This window comes from Canis lupus, chromosome 27 (genome assembly GCF_003254725.2).
Source record: "Canis lupus dingo isolate Sandy chromosome 27, ASM325472v2, whole genome shotgun sequence".
NCBI classification, from domain to species: domain Eukaryota; kingdom Metazoa; phylum Chordata; class Mammalia; order Carnivora; family Canidae; genus Canis; species Canis lupus.
Window position 1 is genome coordinate 20,697,501 of NC_064269.1, and position 26,801 is coordinate 20,724,301.

At 39.6% G+C, this 26,801-nt stretch overlaps 2 protein-coding genes and 1 pseudogene across 6 annotated transcripts in view; 1 reads left to right on the forward strand and 2 right to left on the reverse strand.

Annotated features, from left to right (window-relative positions):
* Positions 1-1,964: 1,964 nt before the first annotated feature.
* Positions 1,965-2,749, reverse strand: LOC112665550 (small integral membrane protein 8-like; annotated as a pseudogene).
* Positions 2,750-6,080: 3,331 nt separating this feature from the next.
* On the reverse strand, positions 6,081-12,994 carry MED21 (mediator complex subunit 21). Of its 3 annotated transcripts, none has more exons than XM_025455448.3 (4): positions 12,850-12,993; positions 8,377-8,491; positions 7,753-7,853; positions 6,081-6,553 (listed from the first exon to the last, which is right to left on the reverse strand). In XM_025455448.3, exons 1-4 carry the CDS (start codon positions 12,889-12,891, stop codon positions 6,377-6,379), a joined length of 435 nt encoding a protein of 144 aa, XP_025311233.1. In that variant the 5' UTR covers positions 12,892-12,993; the 3' UTR covers positions 6,081-6,376. The 3 variants fall into 3 exon arrangements, with proteins under 3 accessions (XP_025311233.1, XP_025311232.1, XP_025311234.1); XM_025455447.3 differs by having other exon boundaries at positions 12,805-12,954; XM_025455449.3 differs by lacking the exon at positions 6,081-6,553 and having other exon boundaries at positions 7,802-7,869; positions 12,850-12,994.
* TM7SF3 (transmembrane 7 superfamily member 3) overlaps positions 8,835-26,801 on the forward strand; it is a 50,177-nt gene continuing 32,210 nt past the window's right edge. The window contains exons 1-2 of one of the 3 annotated variants that reach the window (XM_025455443.3): positions 8,835-8,851; positions 17,790-17,920. In XM_025455443.3, the coding sequence (XP_025311228.1) occupies positions 8,850-8,851; positions 17,790-17,920 (133 nt within the window). In that variant the 5' untranslated portion in view covers positions 8,835-8,849. Of the gene's footprint in view, positions 8,852-17,789; positions 17,921-21,325; positions 21,533-24,303; positions 24,545-26,801 lie in introns of those variants that run through there. The other 2 variants (XM_025455444.3, XM_025455446.3) reach the window with 2 other exon arrangements.

Consider the following 26,801-nt stretch of genomic DNA (forward strand, 5'->3'; position numbering starts at 1 on the left):
ACAAGGTCTAAATTTAATGCAGTTGAATTTAACCTTTTCTAAATTGGTTAATATATGTAAGTTTGAAAGTGTCTGACACATATTGCTTATTATAATTTTTATTTTTCCTTTATGATGTGAACTTTTTGTATCTATTTTTAAAAATTCTTTCCTGTCCTATCCTGAGTCTCTGTTCTCTTCCATGGGTCTATTTGTCTATCCCTGTACTAATATATGCTGTGTTAATTACTATTAAAGCAAGCTCTGTCATTATGTTTTCCTCATGAGTATCTTGAGATCTATTGCCATTTGGGACTTCCAATAAATTTTAGAAATAACTTGTCAATTTCCAGAGAAATCTCAGTTGGAAACCTAGTTAAAATCGTATTAAATCTATGAATCTGTGAGGGAAACGGACATATTTTAATGACTCTTCTGTTCCACATAGTATTACTATTTCAGTCTAAAATGTTTTAAAATTAAGTTTTAGAATTTTTCCTTAATTTTTGTCTTATATTTGAGTTGTACTCATTCCTTGAAATATTTTTGATGGTATGAAAAAATGTTTTTAATATTTCATTTATCAAGAAAGAGAGAATGAATAGGAGGGGCAGAGGGAGAGAATCTCAAGTAGACTCTGCGCTGAGCCCAGAGTCCGACACAGGCTCCATCTCATGACCTGAATTGAAACCAAGAGTTAGACATTTAACCAACTATGCCACCCAGGTGCCCCTGGACAATTTTTTTTTAAGTATTTTCCTTCCATATGTGGCTGGTGTGTTGTGCATTGTGGTTACATCCAACAACCATTCCAAAATATATCCATGGAATCCTCTTGATTTCCTCTCTGGGTTATTATTTCATCCTTATATAATAAGAATCGTTTCCTTTCTTTGATAATTTTTATGTCCTTTTCATGGCTAGATGTATTGCTTACGACTATCAGCACAAAGATGAGTAGATATGTTTACAGCAATCATCCTTGTCTTCTCAAACTGAAAATACACTTGACCTTTTAATATGATGTTCACTATATTTTGTAATTCATATTTTAAAAATGCTTTTGTTTCTCCTTTGCCAAGTTTTTTCGTAAATAGATGTTGAATTTTATCAACAAGTTACATGATATGATTCTGATTTCGGCCTACTGTGATAAATTACTATTTTTAACCAAAGATCCCACCAATTATAAAACGTACCATTCTATGTTCCAGTAAGGAAGCAAAAAACCACCACCCATTGAATATTCCAATTTAAGATACAATTAAGAAAAAAAATGGTGGGCATCTTAGAATTCATAAAAATACAAAATAACTTACAAAGATAAAACTTCCATGTATCCCTGGGATTAAACATAAATTTGTGATAGTCAATTTTTAATACATACCTAATGGCTTTTAATTTGCTATTATTTTTGCATATTCATGAGAGGGATTGGTTTCAATTTTTACTTCTGTACTGTCCGTGAAATTTTAATAATGAGCTTTATGTGAAATTAGTTTTTCTCTCAATGTTTAACAAAACTAATAAAACTCTCTAGACTTAATGTTTTCTTTGTGGAGACTTCTGACTGAATTTTTTTAAAGGCTGTATGACCATAATTTCTATTTGCTACATTTTCTAGGAATACATCTTTTTACCAAAAATTTTCAAATTTATTGGCATAACATTACTCAAATTTTCTAGTATTTTAAAATCAATGCATATGACCTCTTCTTATTATTTACATCATTTTTTTTTCCTTGACCAAACTTGCCTAAATTGTCAATTCTATTACTTCTTTTGAAGCCCAACTTTGGGCTTTTCCTTATTTTCTCGTGGCATGGTTGTTTGCTTATTTCTTGACATTATTTCCTTCCTTCTTTCAGTTGGAACCTTAGCTCACGGATTTTCAGCCTCTTTTTTCCTAATATAACCACAGAAGGTAATACTTACATTTTTTTCCTAAATGCTTAGAATGCCACAAGTTTTTAACATCACTGGGTACTTAATAACTTAATAATTAACAAAAATGACTTCCATTCCCATAGCACTTTTATTCAAAGACTTAATAAAAGAAAAATATTGAGAAGCTCTTGCTGTGGAGACTGACAGAAGGGCTGCAGCTCTGTGACAATGACATTCACTCTAGTGGTCTGGTTGCAACTGCTACCTTCTTTCGTCATCAATGCATTCCAGAACAAGAAGCATGAGACTGCAGTTTTTCATCTGATGATTTCAGAGCCCTCAATAAAGCTCCATCTGCAGTATCCAGCACTATTAATCCTATCTGGATGTTTTCCTCCTCATAGAACCGTGTCCCTAATGATAGCTTCAGAAAGGTTCTTTGTATTCTCGTGTTGCATGTAGATAACCAATGCAAGCCACATGAATCCAAAAGTCATTACAGGTTAGGTTTAATTTAGAGCTCTGGATTCACAACTGGAAATAAGGTTGTTGTACAGACCCCTGAGCCCTGGGTTTCCAAAGTCTGTCTCTTTGTGCGGTTCCTTTTTAAAGCTAGGAGGCACAGGTGCTGAAGACATCTTGACTAATGAGGATTTATTACCTGCCTCGAGGTCACCTCCCTTGCGTGCCTGCTGCACTCCAAGTCTCTATGTGTAATATTTTCATTAAGTTTAGAATTATGTCCTAATTTCTGTTATAATTTCCTCTTTCAACTCTGAGTTATTTACATCTCATAGGGTTGGGTTTTTAATATTAATATTCTCTTTATGAATCTTATCCTAAATGTACACATAAGATGTTCTGAGACAGATTTCTTATTACTTCACAGTGAATGAGTGCCTCAGCCCCCTTTGCCCCAATCTTAGCCCCTGGGGCTATGTGATGAGAGAAGAGGAGGTTTCTTTTTACACAAGTGGTGTCAAGTAAAAACAAATCCAGACTTGAGTACAGAAAAACTTTATTGGAAAATGTTGTTGCAATGAGAATGCACTGACCATAAGATCTCCAATTGTCTTAAATATCAGGTGGAAAAGAACTATCTTTAATAGGAAGGAGTATGTAAACAATGATATAAAAATCTGAGTGTAAGGGAGTGAGATGAGCAGTTGATATGAGACAGTTGACCGGGGAAAGTCTTTTTTTTTTTTTTATGGTCCGTTAATTTTCAGGAGGTGTCATTGAGATACTATTCCACATTCCAGTGCAGGTTCAGACTGAGGGTAGATTAAAGTTCAGGAGTTTTTGAGGGGAGAAGACTAAAGTTTGATCCAGTTGTAACAGGGCATTCTGTCCAGATTGATCGATGGGGACAAACAGTTCAAATAACCCTTTATGAGACAAAGAATAGGAATTTGGAGGTCTGGGTCTAGCTTTGTCACACGTAAACAAAATCAGAGGGATAAAGGTAGTTCTTTGCAGGAAGCCATTTGACAGAAATACAATAGGATGGAGGAACTTAACTGTTTTCCAGGAACACAGTGTTCAACTGTCATTGGCCAGGCACTCCATAGGCAAAGGACAGAAAAATTGGTTGGAAACTGTTTTACATGTCACACACAAGACTACCTCTCTACTTTTAGCATGTCCTGAATGGGAGTATCTTCTCTGGCATTTATGTGGGGAATTATAAGTGTACATGAAGTCTATTCCAATAATACATTCACAGTAGAAGCTATAGCCACAGTGTTATCAGGTCAGCCTAAGTTATATTTAGCAATAAAGTTATATTTAACTTCCTCACTGGTTACTTTGCTTAGACCCAAAGTTGAATTTGCATGTCCTCTCTCCCACTAGGCCAAGTATGATAGTAACCTGGGTGTCCATATCCAACAAAGCCATGAAGGTTTGTGTTCCTCCTTTCCTTAATCCCCCAGAAAATTCCAACAGGGACATAGGGTCTATGGTCCTTTGCAAAGAGAAAGACCATTGCCCCATCTTTAAGGATTTTTCTCCTTAAAACAACTTAGATCTGGGTAGAAGGGGAGGGAGGGGAGGAATTGCAAGATGAAAGACATAGATATCCATTGTTTTCTGTCCTCCCAAAGCCGTGTACCAGGCAGCAAAATCATCACTGCCCATACCATTTCAGCTTTAAGGACTTCCTCATCCAACAGCCATGTACACAAAATGATGGCTAAGAGAAGCTACTGTATACAGTCTTTATGACTTATCTTATAAAATCTTTATGAATATTTCAGAATATGTATTACCCTTTTTTATAACACCTTAAACCAGAAAAAAACAGGTAATTTCAAATATAAAAATCTCAGGTAAGGATAACAGTAGTCTACCGGCTTAATGCTATATAACTTTTTGCACTTCTTTCTTGCAGCTAATTGTATTATTCAGTACTTTGAATATTACTTTCTTTTGTCAGTTCCTTATCTTCTACCTCATGCTAGTGTTTAAAAATTCATTTTATTTATTTATTATTATTAGTTTTTAAAGATTTATTTATTTATTCATGATAGAGAGAGTGAGAGAGAGAGAGAGGCAGAGACACAGGCAGAGGGAGAAGCAGGCTCCATGCTGGGAGCCCGACACGGGACTCAATCCCGGGACTCCAGGATCACACCCTGGGTCAAAGGCAGTTGCTAAACCACTGAGCCACCCAGGTGTCTGATAAAATTCTGATAAATGTTAAAGGGACACCTATCTCAATCAGGAGAGTATGTACTTCTTGATCTTGGGGTTCGAGCCCCATGTTGGGTATAAAGATTACTTAAATAAGTAAAACTTAATGGGGTGCCTGGGTGGTTCAGTCAGTTAAGAGTCTGCCTTCAGCTCAGGTCATAATCTTGGGGTCCTGGGATTGAGTCCTGCATCGGGCTCCCTGCTCAGCAGGGAATCTGCTTTTCCTCCTCCCTCTCCTCCCTGCTCTGCTCATTCTCTCTCTCTCTCCCTCAAATAAAATTAAAAAACAAAAAACAAAAAATTAAAACAAAAAATCTTAAAGAAAGAAAAAGAGAAAGCAGAAAGCAAGCAAGATTACTCATGGGGCACCTGGCTGGCTCAGTTAGTAGAGCACGTACTCTTAACTTCAAGGCTGCAAGCTCAAGCCCAAAAGATTACTTAAAAATAAAAATTAAAAAAAACTTAAGTAAAACACATTTTAAGTGATATCAGAGAGAATAAGCAAACATTTTAATATCTATTGGTATGGTAACATTTAATATAACTTTAAAAATTAATGATTCTATAAATTGTATTTTGGAGTTAAAATGTGCCCCTAAACAATATTTTTCAAGAACTATGGAAGAGCTGGATTATGATGGGAGTAACAGAATCTCAGACTATTGTTCTTGCACTTTCTTAAACTCTGGGTAGTACTAGATTGCAGGAAATGTAGCTGAGCATATTCTGAAAACTGTAGCCTCAGGAGACAGAACAAGTTACAATATGGAATACATTTCAACTCCAGCATTCTAGTGGAAATAATCAGTGGATTAAAGAAGAATAAAGAGCTGGCTGCACAATCATATTTGATAATACTGATACAAATGTAAGCAATAATAAACTAAGGTAGAATGCAGAAAATGAATTAAAGTAACTGATGTAGCAGAATTATGTTCTGGTCAGATTAGAATGCAGGAATAAAGACTAAAAGGTTAACAAGGTCAGATGACGGAACCTTCAGATAGAGAAAAAGGATGAGAAGGAATCAGTAACTCTGGGAACATACGTTATTATGCAAATTAAGAATGAAAAAAGCAGGTCAAAAGATATGTGAAAGGATAGTTCAGGATGAAGAAAAATCCTCTCATAATAGCACTGCAATTCTATGATAGGAAAGATGATCATATTGTAACTTGTTCTGTCTCCTGAGGCTTTTCTCAGTAGAAACACATGGGAGATGAAACAAAATGGGTATGAGGTTCTGGAAAAAGAGGAATGTTTCCATAAAAGTGATCTAATCTCTCACCGAACTACACTAACCCTAAGTTTCTTAAAAGCAATATGGTTTCAGAAACCTTCCTTGCTCAAACTCCAAATTTATATAATGTCACCTCTGAAGAGGCAGAAGGATATCAACCTATATTGAAATGTCTCATATCTCTACATTTACCATTTCTCCTTTGGCTTGAGGGATATTTGATTTGCAAAAAAGACTGTAGAAATTTGATAAAAATAAAAATAGAAATGTCACAACAGAATTTTAAAGTACATCTGTTTAATAATAATATAACCATTAATGCAATATCTGCCTCAATAATTTCATTCCAATAATAAAAAAATGATATGATGGTTTAAAACTGGTTCAATCGCAATTTTAGAGGCTTATTTATCAAGAGTGAAAATAGAAGACTATTAAAAAATAGCTAAAAAGGTAACATGTGTCATAGTGCTTAATGTTTCTGTAACTGTTGGTAAGGCTTACTTCTAAATTTGATGCAGAACTCTTAATGGCACTGAAATAGTTCTTTTCTCACCCACATGGTAGATACCGGTACTATGAGTCTGGAAGAGACTGGCTATGGGTACCACTCCTTGTCTTCAGTTGTGACTGTGCAATATCAGCAAGTGCACTTTGTATCTTTTCCAGAAGCATGTCCCCTCGGTAAACAACATCCTCCAGACATGTAGCAGCTTCGTGGTTTTCTTCTTCCAGCTTATACAAGCTAGCAGCCTTTGTAAGACACAAATTTAAAAATCTTTTGAGAAATGAAAAACTTGGAGATTAGTTAAGAGTTGAGAAGAAAAAAAACTGCAGAAGTATTTATTTTTAAATCTGGATGATTCTGCAACCATTATGATAGATTTTTCAGTGTCAGAAATTCTAAAATCAGGGGACGCCTGGGTGGCTCAGCAGTTGAGCATATGTCTTTGGCTCAGGGCGTGATCCTGGAGTCCAGGGATCGAGTCCCACATCGGGCTTCCTACATGGAGCCTGCTTCTCCCTCTGCCTATGTCTCTGCCTCTCTCTCTGTCTCTCATGAATAAATAAATAAATAAATCTTTAAAAAAAAAAAAAAAGAAAGAAACTCTAAAATCAGGTAACTTTTAAGGAGCTTTCCCTGTATGAATTACTTAAAAGAATGAATTTTCAATTAGAGATCTCTGTCTAGATGTGACACTCTAGATGTGACACTGCTTTTGGACACTACTATTCTACACACCCAGAATGCCACTCTCCTCTCATTCTTTGCTAGGAAAAGAGCCAAACTGAGAAGACTAAGAAGTTTCCTTATAGCTCGAAATTGGACAACCATATATATTCAGCATGATCTTTAATAGACTACAGTAGTTTACAATTAACAAAACTTCCATTTTAAAACTTAATCTTGGGGTGCCTGGCTGGCTCAGTCAGTGGAGCACGTGACTCTTGATCTCAGGGTTGTGACTTCGGTCCCCATGTTGGATGTAGAGATTACTTAAAAATAAAATCTTTCAAAAATAAATAAATGAAACTTAATCTTAAGGAAACTTTGAATATTGTAACAAAAGGTATTAAATCTTTGGGGCAATGACTGGCTCAGTCAGAGGAGTGTTGTGATTCTTGGATCTTGGGGTCATGAGTTCAAGCCCTCATGGGTTCAGTGTAGAGATAACTTAAAAAAAAAAAATCTCCTGGGCAGCCTGGGTGGATCAGTGGTTTAGTGCCACCTTCAGCCCAGGGCATGACCCTGGAGACTGGGGATGGAGTCCCACGTCGGACTCCCTCCAAGGAGCCTGCTTCTTCTCTGCCTGTGTCTCTGCCTCTCTTTCTCTCAGTGTTACACACTCTCATGAATAAATAAATAAAATCTTAAAAAAAAAAAAAAAAAAACACCTCCTTTAATCAAAATACTCTACTAGCAAATTTCTCAAAGGAAAAGAGATTTTTACCTGTAAAGCAGCTGTAGATTCTTCACTGGGTAATGAATCTATCAAAACATCAATGTCCTTTGCTGTTCGTGCAATTAGTGCTGCAAAAAGCTGGGCATATTCTAAAGAAAGATATTACTCATTTAGAGTATTAGGAAATGTCAAGTTTTCAGAAGTAGAAATTAAATTTGAACCTAATGAAACCAGAGAAGGTCATAAACTTTTTCTGTACTATGCTTTGAATGATTAAAATGTAATTCTAACACACCAACCCTATCACATGTTTGAGAAGTAGCCTTACTATTAACTCAAATTGGGAACTAAACATAATTATTTCATTTTTTTAGGACAGTATGTCAGTCATTTGAATAAAAGAATATGTAAATGGAATGCCTTCCTTATTAAGGCCCCTCAAGTGAAATTCTGCTAAATTCATGTAAAGTCAGCTGTAAAGGAATAACAATCTGCTTTTTGTCATGAACAGAATTACGAAATGTAGAATAACTAATGAAATCATCTTTTATAACAAAACTTACAGTAATATTCTCAAATCATAAGTAAGCTGTATTTCTCAATAAATTTAATATTAAAAGATTATAAAGATTATAAGGGTCAAATGAAGAGAAGCCAAGAAAATCTATTTACCTTCTGTAGGATTAGCTGGCTGATCTTTGTTAATTGCTGTCTGAATATTACTGAAAGAAGCAGGAGGACCACACTGCTGCAACACTCCAATGGCATTACAAAACTGATCTGCAAGCTTGAAGCCAAAGAAAATGTGTCAGAGTTAGAAAGGACTGATCAGTTTTAAGGATTTTACCAGTAACAGCAACAAAAATAAGTTTCTATAATAACAATATCTAAGCAAGGGAATAAAACAGGAAGAATCTGGGATAAAATTAGCTAGTTATTATTAACAATGATTAAATGTTTAATCACGCAAGGAAACTAGGTTTGGTATCAACATAGTTGAAACAGTTAACAGGAAATACAAGATAATCTTTGTTTTCTTCCCAAGGTAACAGAATGATAAGAGAAATAAATGCCAACACTTGTTACAAGCAGAAGTAGGGATTTTTGGGGGGTAGCGGTGGAAGAAAGCAAATCTACTGGCAAATATGTAAGTATGGCCTTAGGATAAATTTTAAAATATGTAATTTATATACAAAGTATTTGATCCCTTTTTTGAGACTAAAGTAGTTACAACTATAAAAAAATAGTGGGGAAAAGACTCCACCTGAAGAAATTATAAGGCCATGATGCATGAATGAAAAAAGAAACTGTGGTACACACACACAGGCACATCATTCAGCCATTAAAGAAAAACGGGGGAAATCTTGCCATTGCAACAAGAATAGACCTTGCGGGCATTATGCTAAATGAAATAAGTCAGGGAAAGACAAATATTACATGATTTCACTTATATGTGTAATCTAAACAAAAACTGAGCTCACATACAAAGACTCCTGGTTATCAGAGGTGAGGTGGGGCTTATGGTGGGCAAAAAGGGTGAAGGGAGTCAAAAAAGTACAACCTTCCTATCCCCTTAAGTCATGGGGATATAACATACAATATGGTGACTATGGTTAATACTGTTTGTATATTTTAAAATTGCTAAGAGAGTTATCTTAGAAGTTCTCATCAAAAGAAAAAAAATGAACTTTATAACTACAGTACAGTGACATGTTAACTAGATTTATTGTGACTTCACAATATATGCAAATAGTGAACCATTATGTTGTACACCTGAAACTAATGTTCTGTCAATTAAAAAAAAAAAAAACCCTCTACCTTAAGTACTTGGAAATGTTTTCCTCTGTGACTCAAGCTGTAAACTCCCAGTGCTCTAACAGTATTCCTTAAACAGTTTTGAAGACAAGAGAATACCAGTTCCTTACAGTTGGCAAAGTTAAAACTCCTATCCTCCCCACTAGCTTCCCTCAATAGTCCTGACCTTTTGAATCTCACTTATTTCCAATCTGTAACTATTTCCACTAAGTTTCTCTGCCATTTTTTAAATGACTGAACTCAAAGTCAACTGTTTCCTTTAATATCTAATCTTATTGAGAATCTCCTAGTTATAAACCAGTCTAACTTCAGACTCTTAATCTCCTTTCATCTTCAAATAGTTCTATTTTCTTTTCATTCTATCATTGGAACAGCAGGAGTTCAATTATCTCACAACAGAATTGTTACAATAGTCTCCTCCTAGTTTTCTAGTTCACTACTTATTTTACCCTGCTTAAAAATTCTGAGCTCAGGGGCATCTGGGTGGTATAGTTGGTTAATTGTCCAACTCCTGGTTTCAGCTCAGGTAGTGATCTCAGGGTTATGAGATCAGGCCCTGTGTAGGGCTCCACTCTCAGCAAGGAGTCTGCTCAATATTCTCTCCCCCCCCCTTTGCCCCTCCCACTTGTGTTCTCTCTCTCTCAAATAAATCTTTATTTTTTTTTAAAGATTTTATTTATTCATGAGAATACACAGAGAAGAGAGAGACAGAGAGAGGCAGAGACACAGGCAGAGGGAGAAGCAGGCTCCATGCAGGGAGCCCAATGCAGGACTCGATCCCGGAACTCCAGGATCACGCCCTGGGCTGAAGGCGGCACTAAACCGCTGAGCCATCTGGGATGCCCTCAAATAAATCTTTAAAAAAAAATTTTTTTTTTAAATTTGAGCTCACCCCAACATGGCCTTTAAGATTAATCTCCAACCCTTCAGGCTATTTCAAAGCTTTCGATAATCTAAGTCAACTCTACTTCTTCATTTTCTACTAATTCCTTCATATATACCTAACTAGTGATAAATTCATTCCAGACTATACTGTGTTGCTCATGTTTTGCTACTTGTAATGGCACAGTATTAAGTGCTTAGAAGCTGTACAGATGTGGATTCCAATTCTGGTTCTAGTAACCTGAGTACAGTTTTTAATTTTTAAACTGGGAACATTTTCACATTACACCACTATTCTGAGGAATAAAGAAAACACACAAGCATAAATATTCAACACAGTGGCTATCTGTTGTGTTCTTCAAAAGCTCTCTCAAGATCCATTTATTCAATAAATATTAAAAAAATCAACTCTATGACAAGCATTGTAATAAACATTATAATGAAACAATGAACAAAGGCACAGCTTCTGCCCTCATGGAGTTCTCAGGGGGTAAAACAAATAACTTTAATAATTTTACAAATAATTACAATTCAGATCAATGCTTAGAAGATTTCCTTTACTCAGTTCATATCACTCTCTATTCCAATTTACCTCAGCACTTACATTTGAAGGCGCTTGATTCATTATAAACACCTAACCAAATCCTACTTTTAAATTATTTAAATGTCTTGAGTATATGACATCATTCCAATTAGACTGTAAACTCCCCAAGGAGTATTTTTCTGTAAACATGAGAGTGCTTACATACACATTAGGCATTCACACTAGTTAACCTAGAGATTTCTCTCCAAAATCCAATTATCAGCATGCTTACCCTGGAGTCAAGGCCATATTCACTGTCTCCTATTATCTCTCTGGTTACAAGACATGTATGAATATGCAACATTTCTCCTAAAATAACATTTCTGCCCAGCAGCATCGTTACAATTTGATTCTGAAGAGCCTCAAAGTAATATCTCCCAGAAGGAAGTTGGCTGGCAGCCCACGCATGTCACCATAAAGTAGAATTTATCTTAGTGACTTCATCAACCTTTAGGGGCTAGCCCTCTCAGTCCTAAAAGGTCTTATTTTATTTACGGAGTAAGTCAGTTTTATTTTATTTTTTTTAAGACTATTTATTGAGAGACGGGGGGGTTGGGGGGGGAGAGGGAGAGAGCCACAGACACAAGCCCACTCCATGCAGGGAGCCTGAGGTGGGACTCGATCCTGAGTCTCCAGATCACACCCCGGGCTGAAGGTGGCGCTAAACCGCTAAGCCACCCGGGGCCGCCCGGAGTAAATCAGTTTTTCACAAGTCGATTCCCCCCTCATTTGAAGTGAACAAAGATGGATGCGACAAGAATCCTAACTTCTTATCTTCCGGTGTGAAAAAAACTGGCAAGGGACCAGATACTTCGATTTTCCAGTCAACATATTCTCTCTCTACAGACATTTGACCTGGGATATCAAATTATAAACAGATTGGCAGGCCCGGGTGGCTCAGCGGTTTAGCGCCGCCTTCGGCCCAGGGTGTGATCCTGGAGACCCCAGATCGAGTCCCGCGTCGGGCTCCCTGCATGGATTGTACTTCTCTTTCTCATGAATAAATAAAACCTTAAAAAAAAAAAAAAACAGATTGACAATGAGAAATATAACTAATGGCAAACTGTTGAACTCTTTATGGTCATGAGCACATGAATCCTCTGGTTCGCATGTACTTTCCAGTCAGGCATAACAGGAAAAAAATAATAAGGATCAAAGTAAGGGGGTCGGCTTACAAGAACTGACCCTTAACAGAAAGTAGACTTTTTGCGACACATTAAAGACTTAAATAAATGGGAACATACGCAAGGATTAGAAGATTCACTCTCCTAAAGATGTCAGTTTTCCCCAAACTGATTGATGCCAGGGAGCGCCAAGAGATGGAACGAGACCCTTTGTCTCTGGGAACCAACGAAGAGGAAACAGAATTTCTCACCTCACCATCACTCCAGGCTCAACCTGCAAAGTCCTGACGCAGGAATACTCTCGGCTGACATTTAACAAAAAAATATCCAATCGTCAGGAGCACAGTTTCTCCTTCGCGGCTTAACACTGATAAGGGAAACAAGGAGCTTCTGCCGCTTTCCCCCTTACCCCCGAAAGAGAAGTGAGCCCAGAAGTACGACTGGCAGTAAAATAAAACTGTTCCCAGAGAACAGGACAGGACCGTGACGCCTAAGTGTCCTGACAGAGAGACCCCCTACTTTTCCGGTGAAAGAGGCTGCTGCTCCCTCAGCTCTCCGCGAAGCCGGCAGCCGGCCTCAAACCTCCCAGGACGCCGCGCCGCCTCCCGCCGCCGCCAGCGCTTTCTGCGGAAGCCCTGCCCCAGTCCGCTCCCCACTTTCGTGTGTTTTTCCCGGGGCCCTTTGCCCTCGTTTTACCTTAAGAAAGGGGAAGACAGAGACCAACAGAGCAAAATCGCTCACCGAGTTCACCGCGTCCTGCAGCTGTGTGAGCCGGTCCGCCATGTTCCTCCTGCAAGCTCCGGAGGCTAAAGCAGCTGCTCGCTCGCTATTGGGCGGCTTCAGGAAGCGTCGTAGCCAATCACAGGCCAGCGTTCTCGGAGGGGGTGGAGTCAGCGGCCCTCCGCGCCCGGCGAGTAGAGCGCGGGTGGGACTTTTGCGAGGCTGTGTTTCGGACAGCTCCGCCCGCGAAGGCGCCTCGCGGAGGTTATTTTGAGTGACTTTGGGGTGGGGGTTCCGAGTTCCTTCGTTTTGGGTCCAGCAGACTCGTTCTCGAGGTTTTCGGGTGGTAGACAATTTTACGGAGATGGTTAGATGCTGCCGTTTTTAGAAGTGATTTTCCCCATCTTCCCGTGTATATTCGTTTTTAAACATTGCCTTGAATACTTACGTTACTTTGGATTTCCAGGTGGATCACCAAATATATACACAGCAACCAACTCAGGAATACTTGGGGGTCGCGATCCCGATTTTAACTTCAACAAATCCAAATTAAAATTCACCAGGCAATCTTGGCTGTGTTAGGGTGTCTCCTCTGGGGGGGTGGGGGTGGAGGGGGTGATGGGCCACCCAGGTGAAGACTGGGTGCGTGCTTTAATTCTGAATGTGGGTGTGCTGGGGAAGCTGACACACATGGGATGGAAAGCGTCCAAAACAACTAAGCACTAAATCGAGCTGTATTGACCGCGTAAGAAGAAAATGGTTGGGGGCAGCCTGGGTGGCTCAGTGGCTTAGCGCCGCCTTCAGCCCGGGGCGTGATCTTGGAAACCCGGGATCGAGTCCTACGTCGGGCTTGCTGCGTGGAGCCTGCTTCTCCCTCTGCCTGTGTCTCTGCCTCTCTCTAATAAATAAATAAAATCTTAAAAAAAAAAAAAAAAGTTGGAAAAGGAAGGTTTCTGTAGGCAAAGTGAGTAGCAGAAGAGTGGCATCTGGAGTTCAGAGGTAAGGTGTGAGTGCAGTTAACTAATAAAAATCTCGCTCCTCTGACAGCGAGGAACTCAGTAGAAAGAACAGAAGAAGGTTGGTGGAGAGGAGAGTGGAGGAGGTTCCTGGAAAATGAGCCTTATGTGTAGGTAAGGGCAGGGACAATTTTTAAACAGATAAGGTGTGCAATTTATACTTAGCCGTGAGACCTATTGAGGATTTAGTGTGAAGGAAGATAATAGGAACTTGGTATCTGGAGCACCTGGCTGGTTCAGTGAGTGGAGCATGTGCACTTGATCTCCCGGTCCTATGTTCCACGTAGCCCCAGGTTGGATGTGTAGAGACTACTTAAAAAAATAAAAAAAGAAAAGAAAAAACAGAACTTGGTATCTAAGGAAAGTTATAGCTAGGGGATACTGTGACAAGAAATAAACCTGGAATCAGCAAATGACTGGTTTGTGGACTTGGGATAGACATATACACCCTCCCTATCTGGCTGATTATCCCTGATTATCCTACTGGAGTTGGGGGAAGGTGGGAATTATCCATTGAAAACTCAATTTGTCACATTTGCCCTAGTCCTAGCTGGGAAGCGCTACTTCTACTTTACCATTCCTTCCCCTCAATCCCCAATCCACAGTATCTGCTGGGACCTAATTAGGAACCTCTCCAGGTGAGTAACCTACTCCCACATAATGGGAGTAATGAGAGATAGCTCTAATTTGTTTTAACTAATATGGGGTAGTCTTGTGACTCTCTTCTCATCCTCAATTGGCAGTACAATTTACTGAATGCTTGCCACTACCAAGAAGTTTGTTAGGTGCTGTGTTTGCAAAGATGAATAAACCAGGGGCTCATTAGGAAGAGGGCTTTGGGGGGAACCTGGGTGGCTCAGTAGTTGAGCATCTGCCTTCGGCTCAGGGTGTGATCCTGGGGTCCTGGGACTGAGTCCTGCATCAGGGTCCCCGCGGAGAGCCTGCTTCTCCCTCTGCCTATGTCTCTGCCTCTTTCTCTCTCTCTCTGTCTCTCATGAATAAATAAATAAAATCTTAAAAAAAAAAAAAAAAAAGGAAGAGGGCTTTGCAGTTCCAAGAATGAATGGGTTTGGGCCTAGACTAGGATGTTGATAAGAGAAGAGGAAAGGTTTGTTTTGAAGGAAATGTTAGCATGAGTTGGTGCCTGGTTAGGTATAGAGGAATGAATGAGAGAGCCCATAAAGGAGAGTACCGTTTTGCGGCCTGATTGAAAAGAACCTGGGCACCTGGCATAGAGGAACCACTTCAAGACAACTTTTGTCCTATCATTACCTTCTTACAGGTTTTCAGTAGCTCCACTAAGACCTCAGGTTGATGTACAGCAAACAGATCCAGCTGCCTTTCCCAATAATATTCTGAGTGAAATCACATTATTCATCCTTGGTCCCTGAAACCCTTGGTTTTCAGGTTTCTTAAGACTCTTCTGGTGATGGACACCTTTAAGAATCAGATGTAAGCTATGACCCTTTCCCCAGACCAGGCTAAAATTTTGTGTATATTTTTAAGGGGCTTATGAACCTCCTGAAGGTGAACTTCAGGGAAAAACCCACCTTTCCAGAACAGTCTCTTATGTCTAGCTCAGGATTTTTCAACATCAGCACTAATGGCATTTTAGGTCAGATTTTTTGTTGTTCTGGAATGCTGTCGTGTGCCTTGTAGAATGTTTAGCATCATCACTATCCTCTACCCATGAAGTGACAATGGCAAACTCCCCTTCCAGTTGTGACAATACAAAATATCTCCAGATATTCCCAAATGTCTCCTGCAGGGCAAAATTACTCCCATTGAGAATCACTCTTTCCTCATTCTTTACCCTTATCCAAGTAATTTCTTTGCTGCTATTTCTTTATCTTTTACAGTTTCACCTTTCAGTGTAAATTTTATGAATTACTGGAGTCTACATGGACTTCTCCTTTTTCCCTTTTATGATTTTGACACTCTTTCATATGCTTTCTCATTTGCTGTTCTTGCATTCCCAACTGGATTATGTGGTTTGAAGAGCAGAAACCCAGTATGACATATCTCTTAAACACATAATTTTGGTCAGTATGTTCTTTTAAACTTCATATAATTTTTTTAACATTTTTTTAAATTTATTTATTTACGATAGTCACCCTCAGAGAGAGAGAGAGAGAGAGGCAGAGACACAGGCAGAGAGAGAAGCAGGCTCCATGCATCGGGAGCCTGACGTGGGATTCGATCCCGGGTCTCCAGGATCGCGCCCTGAGCCAAAGGCAGGCGCCAAACCGCTGCGCCACCCAGGGATCCCTCATATAATTTTTTAAGTTCATTTATTTTTTTTTAGTTCTTTCTACACCCAGTGTGGGGGTAGATCAAGAGTCACAAGCTCTTCTGACCAGGCCCACGAGGCATCCCTAAGCTTCATATTCTTAAAAGTTTCAAACATATAAAAATAGAATAAGGGCAGCCCAGGTGGCTCAGCGGTTTAGCGCTGCCTTCAGCCCAGGGCGTGATCTTGGAGACCCAGGATTGAGTCCCACATCGGGCTTCCTGCATGGAGCCTGCTTCTCCCTCTGCCTATGTCTCTCTCTCTCTCTCTCATAAATAAATAAAATTTTTAAAAAGATAGAATAATAAGGTGGACACTCATGTATTCATCACCCAGCTTCACTTATCAACTCATAGCCCATCTTGGGGTATTTTGTTTTTTTTTAGATCTGTAGTGACTTTTTTTTTTTCCAGGAAAAAAATCATTAACAATTCTTAGCATTCTAGACTCTTAACTACCTTTATTACCTACTCAGTCACAATTTATTAAAGATCTAAAACATTCCAAGCACTGGGCTAAAATACCATAAATAAGCATTTGCTATACCAGACTCTCTTTGTTCCTTTGTTGACTATCCACTCACCTCATTTTAAACATTTCTTTTTTTAATACAATTCTTCCTGAAACCCTATAATAAGTTCATTGCTCCCAATGTTCACCACAATTGTTCCTTATACTTCTGTTATTGCACTTAGCATATTGAGATGTAATTATTCATATATGACTAATTCACTCACTATCATGGGCTGCTTGTGGTCAGGAAACATTAAAATTATCTCTGTGTTTCCATTACCTAGCACCCAGCATTTAGCCTGGCACATAGAAGCGGATGAGTGCATATTTGGGGACCGAATGAATACATTTCCTAGCAGAATGATTTCCATATAATAGTTACAAAGTAAACATTTATTGTATTTAATTTAGTAAGTATCATCAAAATAATGTAACCCACAGGAACAAAAGAGTTAAAAAAAATACAGAGGGAAGGTGAGATTAGAGTGAGATAAGATAAATAGTCAAGTTTCACAAAGGGCTGCTGAGTTAGGGACAGATGAGGCTATGCAGGGAAAGATAAGGGAAAGGCCTAGGGTCAGACTCCCATAAAACCCAAGGAAACAAGAGATAAAGCAGCAAAAACAGAAAAATAAATAAATAAAAAATAAACCTGGCTCCCTAGATTCAAAATATTAGGGAGTATCCCCCTTTGATAGTTATAAAGCAATCACAGAAACTTACCAGACCCCAAAACAGCCATATGTCCATCACTCAGGAAAACACAGAGAAATCTCAAGGCCAAGGGCTCCCTGGTCAGATTTTCAATAAAAGGCCAGCCAAAAAGCCTTCAGTGGCAGCCCTGTCAGGACCCCTCTCACTCCTGAGAGTTTTCTCTGTATCTTTGCTTAATAAACTGTCGCTTTACTCATTCTCTGTTGTCTGCGGGAGCCATTCAAGATTACCTAGCTCTCCTGTATCACTGCCTTTCCCTTGGAGTCCTGTTCCCATCTCTATTCAAGATCTTGTGTTTCATAAAAAAGTCTAGGATAGGTTGCTTACCTTCCTTCCTTCCTTTTCAAAATTTTAAGCAAATGTTAAGGCTCTAGTTATCTATATCTTGGATTTAGGAATCTTCTCAGTTTTTGCATTTCAATTCCCAGGAATGACAAACTCATCTGCAAAGCTGCTGAGCCCATTTGCTTCACAGGTTTCCAGTGGAACTGGGACATGAACAAGGAACCTCAGCCAATATTCTTCCCAAGCTGTCACAGTATTTCATTTCAAAGTCAAGGTACTAAAGTCCTCTTCTGATTGCTGACATATCTGTCATCAGTTGTCCTCCAAAGGCAAAGGGAACTGCAATTCAAAGATATGGGGGGGGCGGGGGGGATAGACAATGGGGTGAGTTCAGGAAACTGGAATTAATTCAGTGTAGCCAGCACAGAGAAATTGTTTAGTTGCAGCATGAACCTGGAGAGATGGACAGAGGCTACATCATGAAAACCATTGTGTCATAGTCAGGAAGGTAGACTGCTATCCTGAATGCTTTTATAAGAAAATCTTTAAAATTATACATATCTTTTAAAAATTAATGTTTAATTCAAAAGCAATTCATATTCAATGTTGAATTTTTCCAAAGTGCAGAAATGTGGAAAGAGAATCATGCTTGGGGCATTTGGCTGGCTCAGTCAAATGTCTGACTCTTGACCTCAGCTCAGATCTTGATGTCAGGGTTGTGAGTTCAAGTCCCACATTGGGCTGCATGCTGGGCATGCAGCCTGCTTTAAAAAAAAAAAAATCATTCTTAATCCAATCACCTAGAGATAACTATTTAAACATTTTTATTTTTGTCAACTCTTGTATGTTTATAAACATGAATAAAACGAAAACAAAATAAAGATCATACTACATATATTTACTGCTTTGTAACTTGCATTTTCATAAACACTTCACAGTTGCCTTCTAAAAACATGATTTTTGAAGGGCTACACAGTATTCTCTTACATAGATGCATTATGGGTTATTTAATCAATTCCTTATTGTTGGACACTTAGATTAGTTTTTTTTTTTTTTTCTTTCTCTAAAGCTTGATTAAGGGGTACCTATGTGGGTCAGTCAGTTAAGTGTCCTACCTTTGATGTTGACTCAGGTTATGATCTCATGGTTGTGGGGTTGGGCCCCACATGGGACTCTTTGCTCAGGGCAAAGTTGGCTTGTCCCTTCCCCTCTGCCCCTCACACCCTTGTCCTCTCTCTCTCAAATAAATAAAATCTTTAATACCTTGATAGTTTTATGTACTAATTTTGTACAGATATCTAATATTTGTACATATATACATACTTAAATCTCAAAGTGGAATTATCACACCAAAGGTATGGATATTTTTAAAAAATTTTATGCAGATTATGCTTTAAAAAGTGTGTTAACTTATACTCCCACTGGTCCTATCTTAGAATGTCTACTTCTCAGCTCTTGCATCCACACTGGATATTCTTCTAAAATGTTTACAACTTAGGTCTTAATTTTTTTTATTTAAAGATTTTTAAAGACTTATTTTGAGAGAGAGAGAGAACATGTGCAAGTGGGGGTAGGGACAGAGGGCAAGGGAGAGAAAATCTTAAGAGACTCCATGCTGAGTGCAGAGCCCCACGTGAGGTCCGAAATCATGACCTGAGCTGAAATCAAGAGGTTAAAAGCTTAATAGACTGAGTCACCCAGGCACCCCTAGTGTCTTAATTTGATTTTTGTTGTTTTTGTTACTAGTGAGTTTGGAAGATTTTCATTTGTTTATTGGCCATTTGGTTTTCTTCTCCTCTTATTATTATTATTTTTTCAGTCATTAACTTGATTTCTTTCTTTCTTTTCTTTCTTTCTTCTTATTTATTTTAGAGAGAAAGAGCAGGAGTAGGAGCAGGAGGGGCAGAGGGAGAGGGAGAGAGAATCTCAAGCTGGCTCCTGAGTGCAAGCCCGAGACAAGTGGATCTCACTACCCTGAGATTATGACTGTAGCCCAAACCAACAGTTGCCCAACGGTGCCCCTTGACTTTTCACATTGTTGTTGGTATTTGTTGGTATTTTTCGACTTTCATACAATTTAAAATTTTAAGTAGCCAAATCTATCAATATCATCCTTTATTATTTCCTCCTTTGTTTTGTTTTGTTTTGTTTTGTTTTGTTTTGTTTTGCTTAGAAAGTTCCTCTCTTGAATTCTTCTAACCACTTCCTGCTTGGTGCTTCCAGATTCAAATAGATTTTTGCTTAAATAAACTCTTTTTAAAAGAAATTCCTTCCATTCTGAGATCAAGTTTGTTTTTTGTGAAAGGAATATATTTCAGGGTGTCTGGGTGGTTCAGTTGGTTAAGCATCTGAGTTTGGCCCAGGTCCTAATCTTGGTGTTTCGGGATTAGCCCTGCCTCTGACCCCTAGCTGAGCTCGGTTTTTCCCTCTCCCTCTGCCCCTCCCCCTGCTCGTACTTGCTCTCTCTTTCTCTCTCAAACAAATAAATCTTCAAATAAGCATGCATTCCTCCAACTCTCTTATGCTTTTAATGAATACTTTGGGATTTCATTTTGCTGGGGTGAGATAAAGTTCTAATCCTGCCTCCCCCATGGGGTGCAGTTAATCAGTTATCCGTTTATTAAGTGCATCCATTGATTCAAATGCTACCTTTATTGTAATCGCTCTTATCATCATTCTGGGATTTCATCTATTGAAAGTTCTAGGAATGAGGACGTGTGGGACAGTGAACAAACACCAATGGGATGGACAGTGGTACCAGAGCTGTGAACCTTTGGATCAGGTGGCGGGAAAACAGGAAGAGAGTCGTGCCTGTTTAAATTATGATGATTGCTAAAAATAAATAAATAAATAAATAAATAAATAAATAAATAAAGGTGATTGCTATAGGGTTTTAGTTTAGTAGTGGAATAACTGAATTTGTATTTTTCAAGATAGTTGCTCATTAAAATATCCAAATGAAAAGTTAAAAGAGGAGGGAGAAGAAAACAGAGGACTCTTCCCCTAAATAACTGAGTCTGTATCTCGAATCCCACAATTGGCCCACAAGTCACCCGCCACGCGGACTACTGTCCTTTAAACAGCCCTCAGGTGTAAAATTTGAGAGAGGAAGTTGGGTTAAGGTCTTGAGGCTTCGAGGATATTTGCTAGGAGAAAATGAAACTATATCTTTATATGGGGAGCTCATCACTATAGAACTAAAATCCACCCCCCCCACCCCACCCCACCCCACCCCCCCGTCCCCCGCATTTGTGGGTGTTTGGAGGTCAGGATTCGCAGTCTTCCTTTTCGCAGAGGGCAGTTAAACGCGGCCACAGGAGCGCGCAGACGTTAGGCCGCAACAGAAGATTATTTTTTTATTCTAACGGCGGTTTTCGTAAGTGGTAAAGGTACAAAAGTGAGAAGTGGAGGTTACATCACAGAACTTCCTGGGGTCCCCCGCCCCGTCCCCCCACCGACGCGCGCGGGCCCGCGAAGACTCCCGCGAAGACTCCGGGCGGCGCGGCGCTCAGCGAGCCCGCGGGGGCGCCGGGAGGAGGCGCGCGCGGGCTGGAGCCGCTCCCGGGTGCTCCCCGGTGGCGCGGGCGGGGGGGGGGGGGGGACCCGCGGCGGTGACGTAAGGGGGCGGGGAGAGGCGCGGAGCGGGGCTGCGGGGTTTGGGCCGGAACAGGAAGCCCCTGGGCGGGCGCTGCGGGGCGGGCAGGTGTGCGGCGGGTGCGCCTGGCCAGGGATGGGAGCCGGCGCGAGCGCCCCGGGCTAGCGCGGGCGAGGCTGCGGGGCCGGGCGCCGGCTGCCATGGGGCTCCTTCGGCTGCTGGTGCTGGCGGTGCTGGCGTCCGAGCCCGGCGTGGCCGGTGGCGCCGAGACCGTCGGGAATGCCAGCGAGGGTAAGGTTAGGGACGCCGCGCCTCTGCAGCCTCACGTGAGGCTTGCGTTCCTGGCGAGGTCACGGGCCCCCTCGCGAGCCGTGCGTCTCGCAGGGCAGGTGGTGAGTTCGGATCCGGCGGGACTGGATCAAGGTCCTTTCCTGCTGAAGGAAACTCTCATTGCTCAGGAGGCCTCTCCATCAGCCTCCTAATTTAGGCTGAGGAGTTGGGAAGGGTTAAGGAACTCTCTCTCTCCTGTGCAGGCACGTTTTTAATCTCTCTTAGGTACCAGTCATGTGTTTGTAGGTTGAATTTAACGCATTAAAACACCCTTTTTGGGGCAGCCCGGTTGGCTCAGCGGTTTAGCACCGCCTTCGGCCCAGGTTGTGATCCTGGAGTCCCAGGATCGAGTCCCACATCGGGCTCCCTGCATGGAGCCTGCTTCTCCCTCTGCCTGTGTCTCTGCCTCTCTCTCTCTCTCTCTCTCGCTCTGTGTCTCTCATGAATAAATGAATAAAATCGTAAAAAAAAAATAAAACACCCTTTTGCTCTCAACTGGTATATCTGAGACTCAACAGTGAGGCTCGGTGCAGAACTAAGGACTTTATTAATAATGTTCCTCCAAACTGCTGCGGTTCTTTACGCTCCAGAATCTAGATGCTTTTCAAATTGGTTAAATGCTCTACGGAGGTTGAAAGGAAAAGTGAACCCAGAATGGGACTTTGGATAGTATAGGTCATGTGCTCGGTGAATGCGTTTTACTAATAGCTCGTGATTTGTTAATATAAACCGTAAAGAAGCAATAATTGTGCTAGGCTGATGATAATCATGTGCTTTTCCATGAGGTTAATCACGTTCGTTTTGAGCTTAAGAGACCAGTTGTAGTTCTGAACCAATGTATTTTCTGAATAATGTGGTTGTGTTCCTAACTGCTCATCTGAGAAAAGCTCTTGTGCAAACTGAATCATAGAATCATTGCCCAGGACTTAAGGCTGAAAAGGGCAGTTATATATTTGCAGAAAAATAGCCTCGATAATAATAGGGCACTGACATTTCACTGTGTGCAATAACTGCCAGGTGCTTTCCCTGGCATTGTTATCTAATCCTCACAACTCTAGGAGAGGATTATCCTCCTCACTTGCCAGAGGATGAAGCTGAGGCCCTAGATGATGCTCATTACATGGGTGAACTGTTAATAGGGGCACAGAGGATATTTGAACCCAAGTGTGTGTTGCTGCAATTTTAATTTTCATAGTCCTTCCACTTCAACAAAGCTGCTCTCCAATAAGAATATTTTACTTAGTATGGTGTGTTACACTTAATTCTGTGAATTCTCATTTCTCAAAATAGCCTTATGAGGGAGGTAATGGTGATGCTATTCTCATTTTATTTTTTAAAGATCAGAGCATGAGCCAGTGAGCGTGAAGGGGGAGGGGCAGAGGGAGAGGAAGAGAGAATCCCGAGCATGCTCCCTACTGAGATCATGACCTGAGCAGAAACCAAGAGTAGGGCACTCAGCAGACTGAGCCTCCCAGGCACCCTGCTATCTCCATTGAAACTGGTGAAGAATTTGAAAGGTTCAGTTTGTGGTTGATCATGGCTCTTGAGTCAGGAGGGCTGTGAGCCACATCTGTTCTAGTTCTGTACTTTTGTATTTAATATGTCATTCTTGTGCATTCGTATTCAGTACTTTACATGGAATTACATAGTAATTGGAGTTGAGCAGAATGTCATGTGGGCCTTCTAGTATTTGTATTATTGTGGGTAGTAAATTTAAGGTAGCAGGCCATTTGTGTGGTTCCTTGTAAGTGATCTCTTTTAAAAGTATGTGAAAGATAATGTGTATATTTCTGTTTCCTTTTAGCTTTTAGGGTTAATGAAAACTCATAAGATATAAATGAGAAATGAGGAGGCCAACTGAATGCCGGCCAACTTAAGTATTCTGAACTGCTTTTGTTTTTAATAGTTGATCTGAAGAGAATTATGAAGACTTAATTTTCCCAGATCTAGAATTTGGTTGTATCAAAGCATAAACAGGTAAATTTTAGTAAAAACAAAACAAAAATGCCAAAATAGAGCCGGATAATTTTAAGGTTCAAGTTTAGGATCTGATTGGGAAAGAAAAGGGAAAGATTAGGTTTGGGCAGCTCTTTTTAGAAAGAAATTATTGGAAAGAAAAATGGCTCTGGGTAAGAATGGAGGAAGGGTATGAAAAATACCTGAGAGTGCCTGGCAATGGGTCAGATGGCAAAAAATATCTTTGGCAGAAAAAGCTGAGCCATTGTTTTGTAGAGGAGAAGCCACAGTCTCCGTGCTATGTCTCCATGTTAGCCATTTGTCTGCAATATCATTTGATGTGCTTTTTCCTTCCCACTCACAAAGTCATAAGATCTAATTATGCCTCATAAAGTGAATCCCTTTCCAGATGGCCTGTTAACTTCTTCAGGATATATTTTGGATACATGTCTTCTCTTGCTGTGTCTGTTTTTATAAGTTGGAATTAAATGCACATAGCCAGACTATACTGTTAAAGTCTTGATCTTTAATATTTTTCCTTGTTGCTCCATGGAAGTCTCTTTCTCGTTTGATGTTTATGATGGACATACTGGGCATGTATAATCCTTTTCTCTCTTCTAGTTTATTTGTAGGGCCATATGGAATGCCTGACTTCTTTTTTTTAATAAGGAGATGAGTCTCTGAAGTCCTGGAAAGCTAAAGGAAGTTAATAATGCTACTTTATTGTGTAACATTGGACAGTTAAGAATTTTTTTTCCTGTTTTATATTTCAACAGCCAAATGATGTATGAAGTACATGACCTCCATTTCACCTGGGGAGACTGAGGCCCAGAGGTCATAAAGTTCAACCATCATTCACCAAACCTTTTCTATGTGGCAGCTGTGTGACTGGTACTGTACTAGACACCAGTGTGTCAAATATAACAAAGCCCTGCATAGCCAAGAGTCAGACCACAACTGGTTTGGTGAATATGCAATCTTCTATAAAAATTGTGAAGTGGCTAATAGACTGCCAAGGTAATACTGCCAAAGGATTTTCACACAGAAGTTAGGTTAAGGATGACCAAGAATAGGAAAAAATATACTTATCCTTTCCTAATTCATCAAACATTGTGTTAGGAATTCTCAGACTTGACTGAACATTAGAATCACCTGGAGAACTTTTTAAAAAGGCAAGTTGCTGAAGAGACAACTAGAAATTGAAATTTAAAAGAGAAAAAGAGAAATCTATTTTCTAAACATAGAATATTTAGGAGTAATTATAATGGACTATGTAAAGACTTCTACAGAAAAAAATACATTCTTGAGATAAATTGAGAAGCTAAATAAGCAGAAGGTTATTTCAGAGTCATAAATTAGAAAATTAGACTAATAACATAAATTAGAAAATTATATGTTATAAAGATATCATTTCTCCCTAAAATAATACTTTCATTGCCATCCCAGTCAGATTCCTGGCAGCTTTGTGTGTGTGTGTGTGTGTGTGTGTGTGTGTGTGTAAATTGACAAGCTGCTTTCTAAAATATATATGGAAATGAAAACTGGCTAAAATAGTCAAGACAGTCTTGAAGAGAAAACAAATTTGGGGCAGAAATGAAGACAATGTAATATTGGTGTTAGGTTAAATGAATATACCACTGGATTACAATTAAGATTCCAGAAACAAACCAACACATGGTCACTTATGTGACAACTGGAATTGCAGAGTAGAAGGGAAATGGTGGTATTTTCAATAAAGGCTGCTGTGTCAACTGGATATACATATGGAAACATGAACCTTGACCCCCTGTCTCATACCCTATATGAAAACCAATTTTAGATCGATTTTAAACTTAAATGTCTAAACTAAAACAAAGGTCTAGAAAGTTAACATGGGGAATGTGTTCTTATGATCTTAGAATATGTTGGCAAAGATTGGGTTAGAATGACACAAAAAGGACTAAGCATAAAAGAAAAACTCAAGAAATTTGACTACATTAAAATGAAAACTTCTGTTAAAGGTAATGAGAGAGGGAAAAGATGAGCTACAAGAATGGGAGAAGATTTAAGGACAGAATGCTCACATCCATGATGTATAAAGAACTAAAATTCAGGACAGTCTGTGTTTAGAGTGGGCCAAAGTCTTGAACATAGACCCTTTTACCAGGAAAGTATCCAAGTAGCCAATAAACAAAACAAGATATTCTTAACATCTTTAATAATTAGGGAGATGCAAATTGAAATCACAGTGAGATACTATTATGCACCCAACAGAGACACTGATGATACCAAGTGTTGGTGAGATAGTTGGGCAGCTGGAATACTTTTCCATGAGTTAATAGGTGTGTAAAGTGGCAAAACCATGTGGGGATAAATAACTCTTAGGCAGTATCTCCTAAAGCAGAACATAAACATAAGTATACCCTGTTACCTGATGGTTCTACTCTTGGCTTCTACCCAAAAGAAATGTGTACATATGCTCGCCAAAAGACATGTACAAAAAAAAAACCAAAACACCAACATTTGGAGTTATTCATAATAACTTCAAACTAGAAGTAATCCAAATGTTGATTAACAGAAGAATAGATAAATTGTGGTATATTCCTTTTATGAAGTATGCAGTTGTAAAGATGAATAAGTCATGGTGACAGTAGCTTGGATTAATTTCACAGGTGTGATACTGATTTTTAAAAAGCTAAATACAAAAGAATTCATCCGAGCAGCCCGGGTGGCTCAGCGGTTTGGCACCTGCCTTCGGCCGGGGTGTGATCCTGGAGACCCAGGATCGAGTCCCATATCCGGCTCCTTGCATGGAGCCTGCTTCTCCCTCTACCTGTGTCTCTGCCTCTCTCTCTCTCTCTCTCTCTCTCTCTGTGTGTGTGTCTTTCATGAATGGAGGAATAAAATCTTCAAAAAAAAAAATAACAAACAAAAGAATTCATCCTGTATGATACTACTTAAATTTCATAAGTAGGCAAAGCCCATCGTTGGGGTTTGAAGTTAGGATTGTGGTGTCTCTAGGCAGGAGGGAATACTTAGTGATTGGAAAGGACCACAAAACCTCTAAAATGGTAGAATGTTTTTTCTTAACCTGACAGTGTACACTTTGTGCATTTCTCTGTATGAATGTTATTTCAGTAAATGTTTTTTAACTGACACTTAGACCCTAATCCTTTGGATTTTTATTTAACCAGTTGGATAGGGACCCAGGCAGCAATAGTTTCTAAAAAGCATCTCCAGATGATTGTAATGCGCAGCCAGGGTGGATAATCACTGTATAAGAATTTCCTTCTAA